The following is a 14,833-nucleotide window of genomic DNA, read 5'->3' as shown; positions in this document are numbered from 1 at the left end:
CTCCAAGTACAGAGAAAGGAAATGCGTTTTCTCAGGCCGGTGGCTCACTTCACATTTGGAATGGAAGAACCTCGGCAATTTTTCTGCCGCCTGCTTGGGATACCGTTTATCCCAGAGCAGAAAGGAGCCCCACCGCCCACCGGGCCTCTACTGTACTGGAAGCAGCAGAGGGCGCGATGGACCGTTGGGTCTGCGATTGCAACGATGGTGCAGCAGGCCGACAGCTCACGAGTCCAGAGGATCCAATGGTCAATGGATTTGTTCTATTCATACCAGATTACCAGGAAAACCATAAAAGGAGGAATTGAATTATTCTATCCTTGTGTAAGGTAATCAACAAAGCAAGGCATCTTTGCTGGTATCTCCTGTTGGTGAAGCAAAGCCAAATTTCTACTCCCCTATACCATTACCAAATTTACCACATATAAGACAAGCCTGCTGCCTGCACCACACAAGCAGGCAGGAAGGCTCTCGCTCTCACCCGTGTCTGCTTATCCCTGGAGCAGACCTGAGTAAAGCCAGCCAAGCAAATTGCTGTCTATCTACTGAAGGGGGAAAAAAAAGGTAACTTGAAATTGTCAGTCTCGGCATTGCATAATCGCATTCCCTCGCTCCTTTCTTTCGATTCCATAAGCTGTTTGTATACGACGATAGTAGGAAGAACATCTCTCTCGAAAGCAAATGTTTTTACCATGAACTGTTCCATCGATCTATCAGCAAACAGGAGGAGCCTTCTGTTGTATTGATATGGAAATTCTGAAATTCAAAACAATATGTATTCGGAAAAAGAGAGAGAGGAGAGATTCTAAAGAATACTGTTATGTTCTGTTGCCACTCAGAAATTTTGCTAGTAGCACTGCGTTTCCATGCATCTCGTTTGCTCTGACGCAAGCAGTCTTCGTTCTCGCTTTGTTGCAACTGCAGCTTTACCATGGGTTCCAAGGGCGAGGCGCCAACCTGGGCGGACCAGTGGGCCTCTGGTGAAGACAGCGGGAGCAGGAGCACCAACGGCAAGGCGGATAAGAAGACGGTCGCCGGCAACGTGAAGGCGGCGGCGTCGGAGGGGTTCGTCAAGGCCAAGGCGGCGGCGCTGGTCGGAGCGCACAAGGTGAAGGCCGGGACGAGCACCGGCATCAAGTGGGTCAAGGAGCAGTACCAGAAGAAGAGGTCATCCAAGTGAGCCGAGTTGTGTTGTGATGTACTGCTACTGCTTTCTGTTCTGAAATCTTAGTGAAGCTCATTAGAGCAACAGATTTTCTCTTGTGTGGAGACTTTTGGGTTTCGTTCTGTTCTGTTCAATGAGCTTGTAAGCCAATGACCTTTTTATTATGCTAGACTAGATTTTGCAGAGTTCTACGCTCTCTCAACGCTTAGACATTTACCGACATTTTTTTTTTGTGAATTGACATTTACCGACATTAATAAGTTCAAGTTACTCCCCTTTGTCCGATAATTCTTTAAATTAACGTTTGGTTTGGTTACTCCCTCCAACTATTTTAAATCAATCATCAAATTTACCTCATTAATTAACAAGATTTGTTTTCTTTGTTTCTCCGCTACAAAATTGAGTTTTAATTTCAAAATTCGTGAGGCGATAGAGAATCTCATATTTATGCTAAAAAAATATTATGATTTTTTATCATTTGTGTATCATACAAAATTTTTTATCTCTAGTCTTATTTTATCATATATGCCCTAACCTATGAAAATAATGATGGAAAATTTATGATGTCAGCTACCACCTTTCAAGATTTGATTTAAACATAATTTTACGGAGAAAAAAAAATCTTATCAAAGGTTAAATTTGATCATCGGAGTAGTTGCCAAATGTTAATTTAGGGGCTATCTGGGTTTTGGTCAACCTCTGGGGAGTAATTTGGACCTTTTTCTTTTACATTAATTTCTAGCATGTTATTATGTGCTTTACATATTTGCCACCAATCTCTCAATCTCGTCTCCTTTTTGCCTGATATATATGAGTGCAGTTTTAATTCTATCAGTGTTATCAGCGAACTCCAATAAACCATCCAAAATGATATGCCATATGTACTGTGAACTAATCTCATTAAATTCATAACTTTCTTTCTGAACCTTAATAAAATTTCATCCAGTAACTCAATTTACATAAGTTACAATTAATCGGCTCTATCGACCGGTCGCCATAAATTTAAAAAAAATCCATTAAATTTGACCCTACGGAAGAATTTTGACTTTCAATCGTTGATAGTTTTTGCTATTGTCAAATGATTAGACTATGTTTGCATATATATAGCTCTAGTTCGAAGCTCTACTTTAGATCTGGAGTTTGTATGCTAAAATCAAAACCATCATAGTATATCTTTGTCAGCTCAACTGAAATTCTAGATTTCAAGAGTTAGAAATACCTAACTCTAAAATTTTTTATAGAAATTTTGTTATAAATTAAAAATTTATAGATTTATTAGTGTTGAAACTCTTCCCACTAGAGCCTTTCTCAACTAGTCAACTCATAGGAGTTTTAGAGTAATTCCTAACCTCGTGTTATGTAAGGGCAAGGTTATTACGATCGAGATTCTAGGTATGATTGTTTTTTGCTTGACAACATTGGATCGTAGTGTTAGGATCCTATCAGATTTTACAAAATGTATATTTGTTGTATAAGATTTGTATTATGTTGTAAACATTGAAGCTTATAATATTGTACCTGGTTGAAAAGGGCCCCTTCTACATCTGAATTTCGTGAGCTTGCTATAAAAAAATTTTGGGTGTTCAAGAGAAGTTCCACAACAGATTAAAGGTGTTGTAAGATCCATGTGAAATATTCCTTCACCACAGATTTTTAATTTGCTATACGCTGATTCTTTATATCAATCACAACAAATTAATCACCATAACTGTTGGGGTGCATTATACATTAGGGGCCCCATTACTTGTTCACACCTAATTAAATAGCCAAGGGGCTGGTGAGGTAGTGTTTAGGGCCCATTTGTATCCCCTAAAGTCATTTTGTAAATACATGCCCCACCAAGAGAAATAATGAAACCTCCCCTATAAAAGGAGGGGAAGGTTGAGAGGGACGATTGCCTTTACTCACTTACTTTCTTCCTCTCACTCTATACTTCTCTCTCCTGTTCGGTGTTGTACACTAATAATAACTTTAGTACAAGTCAATTGTAAATCCATCATTAGTTGGCAATAACTAAAATCATGGTGGTTGAGAAGATTTTTACTTAAATCTTAATGTTGACATCTTAATGATGCTTTGTGCATCCTATTTTGGAAGAAGAAAAGGAAAGAAAAATAGAAACAAAAACAAAAAAAATCATATGTGGAAAAAGAATATTTTCGTTGGAGCCCAATATAGCAAAATTGTATTGGTTTTATTAATTTAATTGAGTTTCATTTGACATTATTTCAATGCCACTTAACTTTAAATAATATTTTATCACAATTAAATCATTTAAAAAGTTATTCATATCAATTATAGTATTGTATCACAAAATTATACTATGTGAGTATCTTGAAAATTCAGGTATAGATATATAAAGAACCTTCATATAAGATGTAGGATCGATACTATAAAACATATGGTGAGATCACTAAGATCATAAGAGCAAGATCATAAGAGCTTGAGACTGTAGTGGAGCATACTTGATGTCAAAGTCAGAATAGTTAACCAACCAATCACGACTCAAAACGAGTTGGAGCCAGGAGTATAAGGCTGGCATTTGCTCACGCGGCCACACATCACATTAAAAACAAAGCGACGACGGCTACTTTGGTGAGTCCTTAGCGATGGGAATGCCTAGCTCTGGAATGACGCGATTGGCGAGCTCGCCACATGGAGACCACGACCGGCCCTGAGAGCGGGCAAGCGGGTCGGCCGTCCTGGCCCCCAATCCCACGGGCTCCACCACAAGCATACACTTAGTACGTAGCTGTGTCAGTATATGGCTTGGTTGGCTCGTTAAGGCTTGCGACAGCCTAGCAGATTGGCGTTCGTGATTTATTTGTCGACTCTGCGACTGCGACTTCTCATCTCGAAATCAAATCACAAATCCTGAACACAACGCAGCAACTATGACACGATCACCTTAACTCAACGGTGGCGCCGCGGCGGGCGGCCAACTCGGATTGAGACTCCAACAAGGCGAATATAGCTTCGTATGAACTAGGTATGTACTAATATTCGAAGTCCCCCAAACCACCCCTAACGGACTATGCTAGCGTCCAGACATCTGGACAGGACGCCGCGCAGCCTGCCCCTATGCGCTGATGCTGATTTTTATTCCCGCCCCACATGCGCACCCGCACTGTTGCAGCGCCAACGCATCCGCCCGCCCATACTTATCAATTCCATTCCGAAGGCTATTCCAGTTTTGTCTTTGGAATGGTACGTTTCGATACCGGTGCATTCCGGTGTACCCGTTCGGGTTTTATTAATTTATTAATAATTTAGATTTTGTTTGGAATGTATATAAGTTTTTTTAAAATATGAGAAATCACACATGTAAATATTACCTCATGAAAATACAACAACGGGAGCTTGGGCCGGCCTGCTAGCTTTTACCTTAAGTCCTTACTCAACAAGGACCCAACCACTCATTCAATGGAATTCAATTACAGCTTCACATCTAGGTCTGACGAGCTATCTAGGTGATGGCGATCACCAAGAATAACAAGCATAAACTCTCACTTGACCAAGACATGACAAATTTCATTGAGAGGAATCAACAAAGAAAAGAAATCTTCTCCGGGTGACTAGATTGTCCTGGAACCACAAGAATCCTTAGAATGGGATTCCGACTCAGCACCTTTTGTTTTTGGATTTTGAGAAGAGTTGCTCTTTGGAGAGCACAGTACGATGAAAGTTGTAAGTCTAATAAGAAAGATGGATGCACACTTTCTACTCCCTATGCACTAATAAGGTCATTAATCTTTGATTATCAAATCTCAATCATCCCACTAGGATCTTGCTGTCCCTTACACTCCAAAGTTTTCCCTCAGCTGAACAAATAGGCAAGAGAGAGAAATTGGACGAGTAGGAGAAGTATAAATACCCCCACTCAAATACATAGCCATTGGGGGTCAAAAACCCACTTTTTGTTGACCGTCGGACCGGCCTCTACGAGGTGTCGGACCATCAACCTAGGGTCCGACTCTCACCGAAGAAGCCGTACCCATACTATGTCAGAAGGAGCCGTTGCAGTCACCCGGTGCTATAGTGTAGTCCGACGCCCTGCCGTCGGCCCAGTCCGACGCTTAAAAATCCTCTCGGTGTAGTTTCTAGACACCGTCGGACCTAGGCACAGGTTGGTCTGACGCCTCGGTCCAACGCTTCCTAGATCAATCGCATGAGTGAACAGTTCCCTTGACCTGTCCGACGACGCCAATCTCCAGGGTCCGACGCTTGAGCCTGCCTGAGCTGCAACCAAAATGAGCCACGTACGCGTCGGACCCAGAATGATTGGTCCAACGACCATGCCACAGCACGGTCCGACGCCTACCCAATCCCTCCTTTCACTTTCGATTCAAAAACTTTGTGAACGGGGATTGTTTCATTTGATCTTTGGGCTGTCCCAATCTAGTGCTAAGTTTGACAAGTATGTACCACACCTAACATATTAGACTCATCTTGGTCAAGCTACTAATTCATATCCCCTTAATAGTATAGCTAAAGGAAAAATAAAGTCCTAAACTACTCTAAGTGCCTCTCAACGTCAAACGAGACTTATAACCAGTCCGTCCTTAACCTTGTCGTCCATTCTTTGAAAATCGAAATGATTTTCATCGATAGAGGCATGAAAGCCATAATTGCCCAATCAATCACCATTACCATGACCTAACTCAATTTGTCTCTGTAAAACACACGTTAGTCACAGTAATCTTGTGTCGTCATTAATCACCGAAACCCAACTAGGGGCCTAGATGATTTCACCGTGTTGTGCCACCATCACTCCCTGCATCTGTTGACTCTCCAAACAGTATGAAACACGTGCAACATTAAACATTTGAACGCAACATCCATATGAAGTGGATAAAATATTTAGAACATACGCTTACAACATGTGTGTGAAATATATGCAACATTAGATAAAACACTTGCAACTTGCCACCATAAAAACATGCACTGCAACATAAGACTGAAACAGCTAAAACATTTCGAACATATTCTTGCAACATATGTGTAAAACATGTGCAACATTCAGATCAGAACGCTTGCAACATACGTCTAGAACAAATGAAACATTTGGAACAACACCTCTGAAACACTTGCAACATGTCTCTGAAACACTTGCAATATGTGCAACATCCCTGATCTACTTTTGCAACATCCATATGAAATAACTGCAACATACCTCTGAACACTTGCAACATGTGCAACATCCCTGATCTACTTTTGCAACATACATATAAAACAATTGCAACGTACCTCTAAAACATCTAAAACACTTAAAACATACGTTTGCAATATGCGCTTCCATCGCAACATCTCTTTGCTGAAGTCGTGCGTCACGATGGCTACGGCGTCGTTCATGTGTTTTTTTTTTCTCGAATATCCAAAAGAGTTATGTGGTTCATGTGTACATAAGGGCCCCAATTTTTTGTTTCGCCCAGGACCCCTACAAATTCAAGACCGGTCCTGGTGGAGACGCACCAAGCTCCAAGCTGTTGTTGGGCGGACCATGCGTCGTCGGGTGCTGACTGCTGAGTACAGAGGTCACGTCAATTCCAATCTCAATGATATGTCAATTTTCCTTGAACCTAGCCTTATGTCTCACCAAGGTATGATTCGAATTAACTCAGTACGATTTGGATTCCAGATCACCGTCTCTAGTCCATGTCAGAAAATGCCCTTACTGGTATGTTTTGATTTCTCCTCTTTTTTTTTTTTTAACTTGAATGCAAGAATGAAGTGAATAATGCCTTAGTTCCGAAAATTTTGTTTCTTTCTAATTGTAGAAGGTGAGATGCATCTTATTCAAACAACATTGACATCATCGATTCAAAGTTCGTGTTAGTTTGACTGACGTAACTTCGAAATTTACAGTTTGATGGTAGATTTAAGATCATTGTTGCATGAATTCAGTCTCATGTTTTTATTTTGTTGGTTGTTGTTGTAGCTTGTATACCTTGTTGTAGACACCAATTATCAAAGATTGATTTGTGTCACTTAACTCCGTGAACTCTAGTTTAGGCTCACTAAGCCTGTTACGTTTTATATCAAGAATCTTGTCTATCAAAGAGCAATTCAAGACCAGTACAGGAGCCAAAGTTCAGGCGCAGCAGAAAAACAGATCATATAGTATCATTTTCACCATTTGCTTGCAGACACAGGTGTTTATGACAGAAAGACTTGGGGAAAATCATAGTTGTGAAGAAATGGAGAGCCTATGTATGACTTGGAAGAAGAATTACATGTCAACTCATTTTGGCCGAATGCATTTTCCCGTCAATATAAACTGTGCCAATCAGTGCAATCTTTGGCCTGTCAAGTTCATCATTAAGACACCGCTTAGTCAGCCGAAGACCACAATTAGAGATTGAAAGTCTTTTCAGAGATGTTGGGAGGCCGTTCTCTGGCAATGCCTCAATGGCCGGACAGTTCTGAACACACAGCTCTTCCAATGCAGGAAGCCTGCATAAGTTCTCCGGAAGCCCACACATTTCCCTACAGTTCCTAATGTTGAGGACCTGCAGCTTCTCAAGCCAAGCGAAGTCAGATAAATCAGCAAAGAATGCATCACATCCATCAATGTCTAGAATCTCAAGAGAAGGGAGCTGGTCGAACATGTATAATCTCATAAGCACTGTGTTCTCCAGGTGAAGGTTGTACACATTGAGCAGGGAGCTCAGCTAGTCCAAATTCTCTATCTTGCTGACCCGATCGCTGCTTACGTGGGAGCACCCAGTTATTTTCAGGTTCCAAACCGAGAAGAGGAATGGATCCTCATCCGTCCATCTACCATGTGCAACGAAACACTCACTGATCTCCACTGTTCGCACCGAGGTGTGGAACTTGTCGACAACCATCTTGGGGCAGTCATATAGGGAGATGTCCCTCAGTTCAGTTAGATCTTTGAATCCATCAGGGATGTCGCAGATGACGCTGTCACAGTTCTTGATTGACAGCAACTCAAGGGACTTTAGCAGGTGCTGCTGCCGAAGCAGGCTAGTGCCTAGAGATCTCAGCCTGTGACACTGATGAACATGTAATGTGGTAAGCCTTGATGTCCACCTGCCTTCTTTTCATGTTGCTTCCAAGGCTTCTTCTGTTGATGGTTGCTTATCATGAATTCTTGGCAGCGTCTCGAAACCAACATTCTCGACGACCATGACTGTCAGTGAAAGGGGAAGATCAGGAAAGAACATCAGCTTTGGGCAGTTCCTTATCTCGAGCTCACAAAGATATGGAAATGCCATCCTTCTTGATTTTGAGTTGCCTGTTGACCACTCTGTGCAATGTGGTGCGGTTTCAATGACTAGCCTCTTGAGCTTCAGAAACAATTCTTGATCTGATCGTTGGGGAACAGTGCTCACTTTGGTGATAGAATGCATCCTACTGATCTGAAGAACCTCAAGCCTGGGCAGGATATGCAAGGGAGGCAGGGTCTTACAGTTTGTGCAGTCAGTTAAGCACATGGATGTCACATTCAACAGAGAACCAGATGTCTTCGTCATCCATGGTGGGAATTTGATGCCTCCATACCCCACAATTCTCAGGACCCTTAGATTGTCGTATGGTTGCAAGCACTCAAGTACTTCATCCTTGGACATCTCTTTGCTTTGGCTATCACAGCTACTCCATGACAGCTGTAGTTCATTCAGGTGCTGCATTCCCTTCAGGATGCCCTTGCTGAGCACGCTAATGTCAACCTGACGGAGATCCCCAGCATGAAGTTTTCCTCGCAGTTGAGTCATCCGTCGCAAGGCGTCGATGTGCATGCTACCACCAACACGGAATACATCCAGTTGTTGCAAATTTGAGAGACCATGTATGTCACTTATGCTCGAATGGAACGACTAACTTGCATGCAGATGCCTCAGGTTAATCAAACTTGTGATGCCGTCGGGAGGATGCAGAGAAGGAGAGTTGCTGCGAACATCCAGGACTTGGAGGTTGTAAAGCTGGCATAGTGTCTCTTGAAGATCAATTATTTTGTTTCCTGACAAGTTGAGATAGCGGAGGTGTCTGAGCTGGCTGATCTCTGGAGGCAAACATGTTATGTTTTCGCATGAGAGGACAAGGACTCACACTCTTTGCCACGGAGAAAATATGAGCTAGAACATCCAGAAACTCATCTGACTCGCTGACATCTCCTGTGAAGAGCAGAATTGTCCGAACTTGGTACAGGAAATGATGATCAGGGGAAGACCAAGTCTGCAAAGCCAAATCACTCTTCAGCTTTTCCGGTGACGAACCTCCTGCGGGATATCTCCTGAGCTTTCATCTGTGATCATGAAGAACCGGCTCATTGCCACTGCTCGTGCTAGGTCTAGCATCGACTTGTGCATTACAAATCTATTACTTGCAAGAGGTTGAAAGAAGCATCTCTGAACCAATTCATCAAAGAACTCACCACCAGTGTCCTCCAGCCTCATGGCGGCACGATCAGAGTATATCAGCCCCTGTGATACCCACATGTTCACCAGTTCTTCCTTTCTGAAGACATGGTCACCAGGGAGCACTGCACAATATGCGAAACACTGCTTGAGGCGGGGGTCAAGGTGACGGTAGCTCAGCCACAATGCCGGTGAGATCCGGCAGGCATCTTGGTCTTGGCTCTCCCACAGCTTGTCTTCCAGCACGTTTCTCCAGTGGTCTTCATCATCCTGCCGGAAGCGCAGCGCCCGCCCAAGTGCCCGCGCCGATAGCGGCAGACTGACCATCCTCTTTGCTAACTCTGATGCAATTTTTTCCATCGGTGACAGCTCTTCTTCGTCCTCGACGACGTCGTCCCAATCGTCTCCCAACAGAGTGCATTCTTCAGTGTCATCTGCCCTGCCAAATGCGAAATGCCTGAACATCTTCAGGTAATCATCGGATCCCAGAGGGCCCAGGGTTGGGTTGTTGGGCCGCCTGGGCAAGAAGTTCATGGGCCTGTTTGCTTGTTCATAAATGATCATAAATTTTTAATTAAAAATAATATTTTTCTCTCACGCTAAATAAATACGGCCTCCCGAACAGTCGCGCTGTGACTCGATCGCGCGACACCATGCCACGACGGGCCGGCCCAGCAGACGCGCGCCCCACTCCCCCCATCCAATGCGCTGCGGCCTTCCCTTCCCGAGCGAGCGCCCAACTCTTCCGCTCCCTTTCGTTCAGGCAGCGCAGCCGCGGGGGGCGGGCGACGAATCCGCTGTTGCTGAACTCCAGCCGGCGAGCGGTAGTGGGTTAGGTTGCAGCGGGGGACGACTGAGCAATTGCTCCGCTCACTCCGCCGCGCGTCCAGATCCCTTTTCTTGCTTCTGCATCCGATTCGACATGGTTTGGCTCCTGCAGCTGGCACCCGTGCCTTCTTCGGGAGTTGCAGCAGACGATGACGTAGGAGGAGCAGTAGGTGCGGCGGGCTACGACGGAGGAGCTATAGATGCGGCGGGTTACGACGTTCGATGTGAGTACAACCCAACCCTTATCACTGCTCCTTCCGTGCCCCATTGGTGTTGTATCATGTTTTTTTTTTTGTTTTTTGCGCCTGTGTATGTGGATGAATCAACATTCTAGGGTTCCATTGTTTAGCATAATGTATATGTATATAGGACTCAGTACGGTTTTTTTTACGATGTATTTTTGTAAAAAGTCTACTTAACCCCTCACCTTTCATACTTTTTTCATACTTACCCTCCGAACTTTCTAAAACCGTCTATTTTACCCCCTGGGCGGTTTTCAGCGGCGGTTTTGCTACAGTAACATCGGGTCTGATTAATTACAGACAGAATTGGATTTTCCAATTAATCTAAAGGTACAAAAAAAAAAAATTGTACTAAAGCATACCGTATTATATATTCACTGTGTAGATCTACTCATTTGGAGTCCAATAAATTAGATTTTTCATTTTATGATTTTTCTATGATTTACTATGATTTTTCAAAAATTCACCGAAAATAAATAAAAAAAAAGAAAATTCAAAACCACCGGCACTGTAGCAGACCCGCTGTAAACCGCCCAGGGGGTAAAATAGACGGTTTTAGAAAGTTCAGGGGGTAAAACAGACGGCTTCATAGTTTGGGGGTGAAGTAGACCAAGTATGAAAGGTGGGGTGGTTAAGTAGACTTTTTCCATGTATCTTTGTAGCAAGTTATTTTATCCTATTGTGGCATGTTTCAAATACGTGAGAATAGCAGGGAGGTACCTTTCTGGAATTAACACAATTAGATGTTGATCAATTTGATGGGGAATTTTCGTGTAGGTCAGTACATGAGATCCCATTTGGTGTGTACGGTATATGGCAAAATTTTAACATAATCCAATTTCCAGATTAACACGAATTGTCTTCTTCTCTTCCCCACTGTTTGTGTTCTACTCGTGTGTTGTGTCCCACCTCAAATCCTATTTCTTCAGTTATCCATGCAGCCCGTTTTCATGTTGCCTAGGTTTTGTGATTTTTGGTGTTATCCCGTTGTGTGTGGCTTGAGCTCTCCTGTGTTTGTACAAAGAGATGTTTGTTTCTGAATCCAAGAGGGAGAAAGATCTATGAAGCATGTATATAAATCTTAGCTAGCTGTTCTTTTTTCAAGTTGTGTTTTGTATGAGCAAAGGCTGTAAAAAGAATAAAAAGAAAATGAGAAATTTGACTAAAGCTGGTCATTTTCCTCTCCACATCCTTCAAAAAGAAAATTCTCTTCACAGGTTCTCCTCTCTGTATGAGATAAATTACTTTCCTGTCACTGTGATTTTGCATAATCCCTGTTATTACCCTTATAAATCAAATGAACACTGTCCCAACGCAGTGTTTTTTTTTCAGACCAAGCTTCTACCTTATCTAATCCCATCTAGTTTTGGGAATCAAAGAGCTTTTATCCTATCTCACTACTGCTCGTTTATTCAGAATTCAGATCTGGAGAACTGAAAAACATATGTGACGGCAATAGATCTAAATAGGCTAAAAACATGATTTTTTGGGTGTTTCTGCGACTGTCGCTGCTGTCCTACTTCGCCACTCACCACCTTGGCCGGTGACGAGCACCACCAGGACACCAGGTATTCCCTCCCCTTGGTCCTCCCTTCCTGCTTTGCGAAGCCGTGCGCCCAAACCCAACTGCCATTCATCCGACCAGGTTTGTGCCTGCTGCCGTTTCAATTATTAATTTCAGTTTCTAATTTGAATTAGTAATTTTATTTTATGGTTACAGTAGTTTGTTACTTTGTTGTAGATATTTCAGTTTTTGAAGCAATTTTCTTCATTTTCAATCTTGCTTCATTGAACTGCATGACTGCAACCTATCCTGCTTAGTGCATCCTCTTCCCTCTGGCTGTTCTGCCGCTGATTTGCTGCAGCTGCTAATTTATGTTTTCTTATAATTATTCAGTTTTCATAATTTTAGAAATATTCTATTTTCAGTTATCAAATTCAGTTTTCATTTTCAGCATGTAATTTCAATAGCAAAATTTCAGTTAGATTCTAATTTCAGTTTTCATTTTGAGCTTGTAATTTCAACGTTGTTTCAGTTTTTTTAGTTTGCATTTTCAGTTAGCTTTTAGTTTTCAACAGTTATTTTTAGCAAGATTCAGTTAGCTTTTCTGTTGTGAACTTCGTCCAAATTGTTGCTAAAAATAGTTGTTGCATTCAGTTTTCAATTTTAGTTTCTAATTTCAGTTTTCTTATAATTATTCAGTTTGCAAAATTTCAGTATTCTTGTAATTTCGGTTATCTAATTTAGTTTGCATTTTCAGCTAGTAATTTCAATAGAAAATTTTCATTAAGCTTATAATTTCAGTTTTCAAATTCAGTTTTCATTTTGAGCTAGTAATTTTAGTGTTGTTTCAGTTTTTCTTTCAGTTTGCATTTTCAGGTTTCAAATTCAGTTTGAATCTTCAGCTAGTAATTTCAATAGCAAAAATTCAGTTAGCTTGTAATTTCAGTTAGCAAATTCAGCTTTCATTTTGAGCTAGCAATTTCAATGTTGTTTCAGTAAGCTTTCCGTTTGCATTTTCAATTATCTTTCAGTTTGCAACAGCTATTTTTAGCATGTTTCAGTTTGCTTATTCTGTTGTGAAACTTCTTCGAAATTGTTTTTGTTTCATCAGTTGGTTGCTATCAGCATGTGTATGAACTGGATCTGTTAGTGTGAATAAGTGCCTGGTAGTGTGAAGTTGTTGTGATCATGTCCCAGTTTGCAATTTCAGTTAGCAATTTCAGTATGCAATTTTAGTTAGCAAGAGAAGGCAATGAAACTGCTACTGATCAAATTTCTTTTCACTTGAGAAAAGTTCTTTTTGCTGAATCCTGAAAATTTTGTTTAGAGTACCAGCTGAGAAAAGTTCTTTTGACTGGGACAGTATAGCCATTTTTAATTTCAGTTTTAGCTATTTCAATTCTTCTCTGTTATCTTTCCGTCATCAGTTCAGTTCTAGTCTCCATTGTCAGTTCTTCCTTTCAGTTATGAACCTGCAGCCCTTTTAAAGAAAAGATTAGGGCAAGACGCCCCAATGAACCCAATTAATCCTCTAGGTAGAAACAAATTTGAGATGGGAGACATTGATCCTCACAGCAAGGTTGTTTTTTTTATTTCAGTTTGTGATGGTCATTTGAGCCTATTTAATCTTTGTAGGTCCCATTATTCTTTTGGGTATTATTCTTTTTGTAGGCTCAAGAGAATATAACAACTTATGTGATTCAAAATGCTCCTCTCCCCAAGTTGGTTTAGCACGCCGGTTCCCAATATCAGATAAGGAATTGCGATACTACAAAATAATTTGTCGTCTTGCTCACAGTGAGTGGCGCATGTATGTTTTTGTTTTTGTTTAATTAACATCTTCCTTTTGGTTTTTTGTTTTTATTCTAAGTATTTATTTTGCAGGGCCTTGAGGTCAAGTAGGATTCCATCAGTGGCTAAGCAACATAGGACTATGAAGACAATCAAAATCTATCATGTAGTTCAAACACTTGTGCTCTTTCTTTTTAGCCAATCCAAAACAAAGTTTCTTATGTTGCTGTCGCTTGCATTTTTGGACCCTCAGAAGTTACTATGATGTTCATGCAGCTTTGCTGAGAGGAAAGTTGTAATGTGCTAGTTATATGAACCATCTGAAAATTCAAACTTTTTTTATGTTATATCCTATAATGGTGTTTTTATTATTTTGCGTCTAGTCAGCAGCAAGTCATGTTTTCCGATCACTGCAATGGGTTGTATAATAACTTGCCGCCTCGGTTGGCAATTTATGCAACACTTATTCTAATAATTTGACCCTTGGGTTGCAACTTGTCTTTGTTTTTGTGTCATTACTCTTGTTTCCCTGCTCCTGCAATAGGTAGTAACTCTTTTGATATTTTTTTGTCCCCCAGCTTATGCATACTATGTAACAACTTTATTATACTTTTTAGAGTAGCAACTTTAGTATTACATGGTAGTAATTCCTTTGATAAATCTTCTAACATATATTACACATAAATTGCTACTGGAAAAAAAAATCGAAACATTGCATAAGCTATTTCATTTTTTTGGTTTCTCTTTTAGGTTCGAATGCCTTCCTAAATCTTGAATATTAACTGTTCTTCAATATTTTCTACTTTTAAATATTTCAATTTTTGTTTCAATTTTTATTTTAGTTTCTGTTAATGAGTTCTGAGTTCTATTATTTTATTTTTCCTTTTAGGTTTGAAAGCCTTTTTAAATTCTACGTATTAGTTGT

General features: G+C 41.0%; 1 protein-coding gene, 1 long non-coding RNA gene and 1 pseudogene across 4 annotated transcripts; 2 read left to right on the top strand and 1 right to left on the bottom strand.

Moving 5' to 3' along the window:
- The first annotated feature begins 411 nt into the window (after positions 1-411).
- On the top strand, positions 412-1,354 carry LOC136538252 (uncharacterized). Its single transcript, XM_066530239.1, has 2 exons — positions 412-564; positions 925-1,354. Exon 2 carries the CDS (start codon positions 932-934, stop codon positions 1,178-1,180), a length of 249 nt encoding a protein of 82 aa, XP_066386336.1. The 5' UTR covers positions 412-564; positions 925-931; the 3' UTR covers positions 1,181-1,354.
- Positions 1,355-7,305: 5,951 nt separating this feature from the next.
- Positions 7,306-10,077, bottom strand: LOC136536232 (putative disease resistance protein At3g14460; annotated as a pseudogene).
- A 128-nt stretch (positions 10,078-10,205) lies between these two features.
- LOC136538251 (uncharacterized) lies at positions 10,206-14,307 on the top strand. Of its 3 annotated transcripts, XR_010779250.1 has the most exons (4): positions 10,206-10,595; positions 12,030-13,696; positions 13,789-13,914; positions 14,002-14,307. It is a non-coding gene; the product is annotated as an uncharacterized lncRNA (long non-coding RNA). The 3 variants fall into 3 exon arrangements; XR_010779249.1 differs by having other exon boundaries at positions 12,030-13,914; XR_010779251.1 differs by having other exon boundaries at positions 12,030-13,927.
- Positions 14,308-14,833: the final 526 nt, after the last annotated feature.

Source organism: Miscanthus floridulus, chromosome 2 (assembly GCF_019320115.1).
Source record: "Miscanthus floridulus cultivar M001 chromosome 2, ASM1932011v1, whole genome shotgun sequence".
NCBI lineage: Eukaryota > Viridiplantae > Streptophyta > Magnoliopsida > Poales > Poaceae > Miscanthus > Miscanthus floridulus.
Note: the sequence above shows the minus strand (reverse complement) of the source record. Positions and strands in the feature narration are given on the sequence as shown.

What these genes read in the sequence shown, in the direction of transcription:
- LOC136538252 (XM_066530239.1), top strand. Translation starts at nt 932, where the DNA reads ATGGGTTCCAAGGGCGAGGCGCCAACCTGGGCGGACCAGTGGGCCTCT.